We start from the raw sequence: 8,108 nt of genomic DNA, 5'->3' as shown, positions 1-8,108 counted from the left end.
CCACTTTTCCCATCACTGGCCCTTTCTATAAACTTTTCTCCTTGCTCAGGAGGAACACTTAACTTTTTGTGTGTACCTGAACCGACCCACACTGTTCTCACTCTCTCCTCAAAAATAATTAAGTACATAATCAATCAATCTTAGCTAGATATGGTGGTTCATGTTTATAATCCCCCACACTAGGGAGGCAGAGGCAGGTAGATCCTGTGAGTCTGAGGCCAATCTGGTCTACAAAGTGAACTCAAGGACAGCTAGGGGTTACATAGTGAGACCCTGTCTATAAAACAAAAAGGAAATCCTTAACTTTAAGAGAAGGGAGATAGTGGTCATGATGCTTGTTCCATCCTGCGCATCTGTTACCTGCAGGACGGTAATAAGATGGACTCTCCCAAGGGAAACTGGGACAAATCTCTAGAACATGTCATTTGCACAGTGGTCTAGGAACCACAGTCAGGGAGCCTGGAGACAAAGTCATGTTTGTGAGTGTTCAATCCATGTTCCTGAGAGATTATCAGAGCCCCGAAGAGGAGGTTATAAGAGGAATCCAGGACTTGGCTCAGCAGATAAGTAGAAGCTCCCCTCGTCTCCAAACCCAGGGCCTTGTGCACTTTAGGAGTCCCATGGCCTACTGCTGGGTGACTGAAATAAACAAGACTCTGGTGGTTGTTGTTCTAACCGGCTGATCCATTTCTGATGAGTAAAGTTGTAAGGTTCTACCTGGTCTGGTCGCTCATCAGAACTTCCTGCAAGAGATGTGGGAGGGTTTCCTTAGACCAGAGAGCCTCACTGCCTCAAGAAGATGTCCTAAGAGGTGTGTTTGTCTGTTTTTCTTCCAACAATGCCGAAGGGTTTGATAAGATCACCAGCTGCTTGTAAGTAAGCTCCGTGTCATATACTGATGGGGGTTCTCCAACACCTAAGCTTACTGTGTCCTTGCCCCCCACCTTTTTTTGTAGGAAGATCAGCTGAGTTCCTCACCTGACACTCTTACAGACCCCCCAACCCTCTTGTTCGGTCTTGAATATTTAAGCTGTTGACTGGGCAGCAGTGTGTTCTTGAATAGGGGCAAGAAAGAAACGTCGAGAGAATGTGGCTGATAACAGGACAGAGTGTCTGGTTTTGCTAGACAAGCAGGAGATGAAATGTTCTTTTGTACATGGGCAGGAAGCAAGCAGATAATCCGCTGCAAATAGCCTTTCATACATACCAAGCGTGTTGAATTTGATCTTTCCCATCAGGAGGATCTAGTGAACCTCTTTCATGAGTGATTTAGTTTGAAGAGTCCTGTAGCCCATTATTCAAGGGTGTTAGCACTTTCAGGGAGAATGGCTAAATCTCACTCCTTTATTCTCCATATCAAAGTGAAATTGAAATCACCAATGAAACAGTTTGTGTCATTTTTAAACTCTTTATAATAACAATAAAAAAACAACCAATGAAACCTACAGAAGAAGTAACAGTGAGGAAATTGCTGACTGTAATTAAAAGCCTGGGACTTTTCAAAGGAGGAACTTATGGAGGACCATAGTATACAAATCTAAGTTCGATCCAAGTATGAGTCCATCAGTCTTAGATAATTGAGCAATATTTTAGTATCACTGATGCACATCTTGTGTTATAGATTGTTTTGGCTGTCGATCAAATACCTGTCTGGCTTCATAAGCTCATTGTGGGATCGCTTCTGGCAACAGACTCCTGTCTTCTTGAGTATTTAAAAATGTCAAAAAAAAGTCTTTTGAAAACAAACGTGTTAAACTAAACCTTTGCGGGATGTACTTGCGGAGCTCCCCCAAGCTGCAAGTCACTAGTGTCCCTCCCTGGTCTTCCCCTACAGTGGCCAAGTCTGTTTTCTGTGCCGGTGGCGGACTCCACAGCCCTCCAGCGTCGTTAACCTCTTGGCTTCTTGATTTGTCAGCCGGCTCAGCGCACGCCTATCCCATCCAGCCGCAGGCTTTCCACTGACAAGCACGTCCAAGCCCAAACACCTGCTGCTGCTTAAGGGCCACACCGATTTCGTGGAAGATGTGTGGGCGTGACAAGCGCTCTCAGGAGAGACAGAGGGACAGTCTGAAGCTGTGGGTGTGTGTCAAACTGTCTGGGGCTAGAGAGTCAGTGGGGAGAATGATAATAACTATCTGTAGTGGCTGCCCATCCCGAGCGTGGTTCTCGGAATGGCCAGGAGAATCGGGGCTCTGGAGGCAGAGCGCAGGAGCCCCGACCCCGGTGAAGTGATATAGGGAAATCAGAATCCGATAGGCAAGCCCGCAGGTGAGCTGCGACTCATAGCGGCCTTTCTTTTTCTCCTGGACCAAGTAAGGAGAGAGGAATAAATGTCTCTCCAGGTGCCTATGTGGAGCTGCGGGTGGTGGTGGCCCGAAACTCTTAGCAGTAAGGTAACTCAGGTTGCGCAACCTTCCGTGCTGGAGATTTTGTCTAGTCCTTCAGGAAGAGCCTCTGGTCCCTTTTAGGAGCCATTTTATCATGGGCATCTGGCAGGTTCCAGTGAGCTATTTTTTCAAACCTGCGTTATTTACAAGGACAAGACTGGACTGCTCCGTGGAGGCCGGGACAACTTCAGCCTTTGAATTAATGGATACATAATTGAGAAACAACGTGGAATTAGTGTCATCGTAAATGATCTAGTGCCTCAAGTTAATTTCACCCGTGTTTGTTCCAAGAACATTCAGGTCAGTCATCTTGGCTAGTCAGCTCCCACCAAAAAGACTTCTTTTCCATCCAGCATTTCAGACACAGAGTTCAAGTTCTTGGCTCTCACAAGTTGCAGGAGCATGTTTCACGTCTTGTCTTTTGAAAAAGGTAACATGTTATTCCTTGTTTTGCTTCTAGGAAGCAGAAGGTTGAGGAAATGACTTGGGCGGGTGCATTAATGCAGCCGAAAAAGATACAGGCTCCCTCCCCTGGGACCTGCGCGACTCGCACTCTTTCCGAAGGTGCCTGGCAAAGCGTCCGGTTTTTTCTGACGCTCCGGGTCCCAGTGCCTTATGTGGAGGGTCTCTGGCGCCTTCCTTCGTCGTCTGGGGACACTCTGGCCTGGCCGGGTCAGCGACCGGCGGGACCGTTCGGGAGAGCGCCCGACTGCGCCTCGTTCCTCGGTGCCAGGGACACCGTTGCGGAGGCGCGGCCAGCTTCCCTAGGATAAGACTTCCCGCCCCAGGGGCAGGGCGGTGCACTTAGCCGGTCCCCTCCTCAGTTTCGGGCGGTCCCCAGAGCTGAGTAAGCCTGGTGGAGGGAACCGGGCAAGGATTTCCTGAGAGCGATGGGCAGGAGGGGCGGGGGCAGGAGGGCACGGAGCAAGAACCCTGAACCTGCGAACCTGCCCGGGGACCCGCGCTCCCAGCTCCTCCGCACGCGCGCTCCTGCTCCGGGCCACTCGCCCTCGCCGGCCCCCGCCCCTCCGGGAGGAAGAAGAGGGTAGGTGGGGAGGCGGATGAGGGGTGGGGGACCCCTTGACGTCACTGGAAGGAGGTGCCGGGGTAGGAAGTGGGCTGGGGAAGGTTATAAATCGCCCCCGCCCTCGGCTGCGCTTCAGCGAGGTCCGCAGGAGGCTCGGAGCGCGGTGGCGGACACTCCCCGGTGGTAGTGGCGGCGGCGGCTCGGAGCGGGCTCCGGGGCTCGAGCGCAGCGGCTAGCGGACGCCGGAGGGCGAAGAGGGACCTCGGCTGCAGGCGCGGAGAAGGGCTCTCGCGGCGCCAGGCAGGAGAGCGAGGGGACCTGCTCGGGCGGCTGCGCTGTCGGCCTCGTAGAGCGCGGGCACCGGGCCAGCAGGCCGCGTCGCGCTCACCATGGTCAGCTGCTGGGACACCGCGGTCCTGCCGTATGCGCTGCTCGGCTGTTTGCTTCTCACAGGTGAGGCGCGCCAGAGACCGAGTCGGAGCTCGGCGGGGTTGGGCAACCGTGGGATGATGTTCCGGTGGAGCCGGGCAGTAACCCGAGAAGCGAGCTCCAGCGGGAGCCGGGGACACTTGTTGCAGTAGTGGGACACATTTTTTTCTTTTTAACCTTCCGGAGTGGGCGCCGCTGAAGTGGCTGACCTGGGCCGGCGGGCATCACCGTCCAGACTCACCTTAGATCTACGCTGGGGTCACAGTCGGGTTGCCGGTTGCAGCCAGAGTCGCTAGTTTCCTGCCGGGCTACTGGGTAGGGTCGCCTTCCCTAGACTCAGGGTGCGCGTGGACCTTTCTGACACCCAGAGCTTTCTCCCAGACGGTGGCTGGGTCCTCAAGGGCTATCTGGAGCAAGCAATAAATAGAGGATGCCGGGGTGGGGTTGGGGGACTGGACAGAGGAGAGAGCATTAGAGATGCTCGTAACTCCGTGACCTCGCGCCACTAGAGCTAAGGAGGAGGACAAATTTGGGGAGGGTCGCGTGCCGGCGGCGAGCGGATGGAGCCCCAGAAGAGGGCCAGCTCTGATTTCCCGGACCCGTTTGGAACCGTCCCAGGAAAGTTGGGGAACCCTCAAGCCAGCACCGGTTCTACTCAGAGGTTCGCTGAGCGCTGTCTCCCGGGTGGGCCTCCGCGGGAACGGGCTGGGTGGGAGGTCCCTGTCGTCGGCCTGAGCAATCCAGAGTAACCAGGGCAGCTTAGGCTAGATAGCTTCAAATTTCGGAATCGTAAGCCCTGTCTTTAGGTTATGAGTCCAGAACCAAAAGATGTGGCTTGAGGAATTGGTGAGGTATGATCACCTCCTAAATCAGCTTTCTTTGGGTTATGAAAAACCCGCCGTGGACCGATCAGGGACCAACAGATTTGAATAGCTTTAACCGTGATGGAGCCGTTGTCATCCAGAGGTCAAAGCTGGAGGGACTTTGGGAGCTCCAACTCCAGGTCCCAGCGCAGCGGGCGGGAGTGGCAAAAGGTCCACCGTGGTCCCTTTCCGCAGAGTCAGATAGGAGAGCGCGAGAGCGCCTTTCTTTAAAGTCACTTGTTTGGGAAAAAAAGACAGGAAAAAGTCAGGAAGAATTGTAATGTCCCCAATTTTACTAGGTTAAACAGTAAAAATTAGCCCTTTGGAATGTGCAAGACTGGTCGTCGTTTCCAAGTAGTGAGCAGGGGTTGGCAATTAAAATAGATGGAGACGACAAAGTCAGAACTCGATGTGGGTAGTGCTAAAATAATGATATTAAATAATTTATTTTTAATTTCACGAATATTTTGGGAAAGCTGATTATATGAAAATATAATTGCTTAGAGAGTTTAAATACTAGTTTATTATGTAAAGGTAAAACTAGGTTAAAAATTACTTTGACACTCCAAATTACAGGGGGGGAAAACATACGTTTTATTGGATTTTACTCCTTCACTCAAGTGTCTTTATTTTTTGTTTTTAAAGCGTGCTTGGTTTTAGCTAAGCGTAATTTTATCTGTGTTTGAGAACAGCGGAGGCAGATTGAGGCTGTATGGGAATATGAGATGGTCCGACTGCGGCTTTATTGGGAGCCGCCTTGGAGCGCTCGCTGGGCGCTGAGCTATTATATCCTCAGTACTTCTAGTTACTGACTGACGGATGCCGTAATTCCCGCACTTTCCGGTCCTCTCTGCATCGAGACCACTGTTTTTATAGAAGTTACCTGTCTTCTGTTCAAGGTTTAAGACACACCCTTATTAGACTCTCTCTCTCTCTCTTTCTCTCTCTCTCTCTCTCTCTCTCTCTCTCTCTCTCTCTCTCCTCTCTCTCCTCTCTCTCCCTTTTTCCCTCCCTCCCTCCCTTTCTCTCCCTCCCCTCTCTTACTTTTCTTCAAACAACTGCCGTTTAATTTGGTAGAACTAATCAGAAATAGTTACATTACAGTAATGGGGGGGGGTAGTCCCAATACTAACTCTAAGTTAACATGTAAATTATCAAATAATGCTATACCGGTGTGAGGTCCTTGTCTGTAACTCTAGAACTCAGGGCCTAAAGCAGAGGGCAGTCTAACCAAGTGTGAACATTGGCTCTGGGGCGAATTAAAGTCAGTCTGAACTACAAAGGGAATTCCTCTCTCAACTAATAATCATACCTATTCCCAAACTGAATATAAAGCATTTCTCATATTACTTATTAGTATCATTTTCCATAGTGATTTCTGTTGTTTTTTCCAAGGCTAACAGAGCCATACTTTCCCCAAAACTGCATATTTTAAATGACCATTACTTAGAATCCTTGTGGATCCATGTTGTTTTCTGGTCAATCAACTAACTATCTTGCAGATAAACTGGGAACTGTATTGGCCATCTAGTTTCTTTTTTTTTCTTAAGTGTTCAATATTAACTTTTTATAATTGAAAGTCTTTAATAGGCTATCTAGTTTCTTTTCAAACAATTTCCAGTTAGTATTTTTCTTCTAAAAATGCAGAAATAAAAAAAACAGTTGTTTTGTTGTTGTTGTTTTGTTTTCTGTTTTTGTTTGTTTGTCTTTTGATTTTTCTAAACAGTTCCCTGTATAACCTCGGCTGTCCTCAAACTCGCTCTGTAAACCAGGCTCTTCTCAGTCTCAGAGATCAGTCTGTCTCTGCCTCCCCAGTGCTGGGATTAAAGGTGTGCACACACCACTGCCGGCCTAAAAATATGGCTGATTTCTAAAGCTCCTTTCCAACTATAAAATTCAATGAATAAATTTCAAGAAACAGACAGAATGGGGTCTTTCTGTCTTCTCTGCCCCCCTCCATTCTTACACATGTTAGTGGGTACTAAGCCTGTTGATAATGGTGGCTGGGTAGCTAGGCCTCTGCCAGCAGGGCTCATAACTCATCTTCTCTGGTAGAATGTTCTAGACCAACCAATCAACTTGGGTTTTCGTGGGCTTCCTTTTGCAAGGGGTGAGCTGATGGAGCATGTCTCAGTCACCAGATCATTTGCTTGGGCCCCCCCCCGAATGTATAATTAGAACAGAGACTAAGTCACATTAACTTTTCTGAGGACATCAGTCACTTTAATCCCCTATAAATTTTTTGTTTTTTTTTTTAAAAAAAGTTGACACTCATTTGTTTTTAGAAACGGCTATGTTCTCAACCTGTTTCAGAGTTCAACAAGGCTACTAAACCTCTTATTTGATAATTGAACCCATTATTTTTTATGACTTTAAGAGACAAACCAAATAATTACTTTTTTCCCTCTCCGAAACTATAGAGACGTTTCTAAATCTTTGAATGTGTATCAGATAGAACTTGAAGTGATATATCACCAAAAAGGGGAGGAAAAAGACTTTCTAATGACACCCACCCACCCACCCCTTTGAGAAAGTGATTCCCTGGAGGGAATTATGTAGCATAACACAGTGGGACTGTGGCTGGTCTTTTCCCTGCCTGGTGCAGTTGATTTAAGAGAAAACAAATAACAGAGTGTTTTTGTGTTGCTTTTCATTGAGTGTGGGAGTGAACCTGAGGCTAGGAAGAGAGGCATCCTTCTGCTAGCCGATGGTAGCCGGGAATTGGTTCAGCCCAAGCTCGGTGAGGTGAGGTAATTGCAGGTAAAAAGCATTTTTCAATGTCCTTGAGGTTGTGCACAGAGGAGGGAGGCTGTTGGAAGATCGCTACAGGCTTTGTTTACTTTAAGTAAAAATATATTACTGTGAGTGGCTGAAAGCAGAAAATCATCTGGCACATTTAGCTTAAGAGAGTGGAACAGGCTATCCTGTGTGCTGGCTTCCTTCGGCCGGAATGGAGGAACTGAGGAACACCGCGGGCCTCTGCCAGGCGCTTTCCAGGATTGCTGTGAAGGCAGAATGCGGTGGGTGCCGTCGACTGTCGGACCGTGCTGGACTCCATACCAGACTGAAGGAAGGAAATGGGGGAATGGTGTATTTGAGGGAGATCTGGAGAGCAAAGCCTCTGCCTTAGCAGCACCGTCGGGGGTGTGGGGGTGTTCTTAAGGAAACGGTTCTCCTCAGTCGACTGAAGATAGTGGCTAGATTTCCTGCATTGTTGCTGGGCGGATATGGATGGGGGATGTCAAGAATTTCTGGGCATTTCCCATCCGCCTCTGCAAACCTGGATGTTTGAAGACCCTTTCTGATTACTGCCTCTGTCTTCCTAGTCAGGCTTTTTGGGAGGAGACCCGATCTGTCTCTCACACACATCCCCTTGAGTGCTCGATGGGACCTCACTGACCC

At 49.0% G+C, this 8,108-nt stretch overlaps 1 protein-coding gene across 1 annotated transcript in view; it reads left to right on the top strand.

Moving 5' to 3' along the window:
* Positions 1 to 3,563: 3,563 nt before the first annotated feature.
* Positions 3,564 to 8,108, top strand: part of Flt1 (fms related receptor tyrosine kinase 1) — a 157,655-nt gene continuing 153,110 nt past the window's right edge. The window contains exon 1 of the mRNA XM_087902626.1: positions 3,564 to 3,867. Within this exon, the coding sequence (XP_087758752.1) occupies positions 3,804 to 3,867 (64 nt within the window). The 5' untranslated portion in view covers positions 3,564 to 3,803. The remainder of the gene's footprint in view (positions 3,868 to 8,108) is intronic.

Source organism: Myodes glareolus, chromosome 2 (genome assembly GCF_982192425.1).
Source record: "Myodes glareolus chromosome 2, mMyoGla1.1, whole genome shotgun sequence".
Lineage (NCBI taxonomy): Eukaryota > Metazoa > Chordata > Mammalia > Rodentia > Cricetidae > Myodes > Myodes glareolus.
This window is presented reverse-complemented; position numbering and strand designations above follow the sequence as displayed.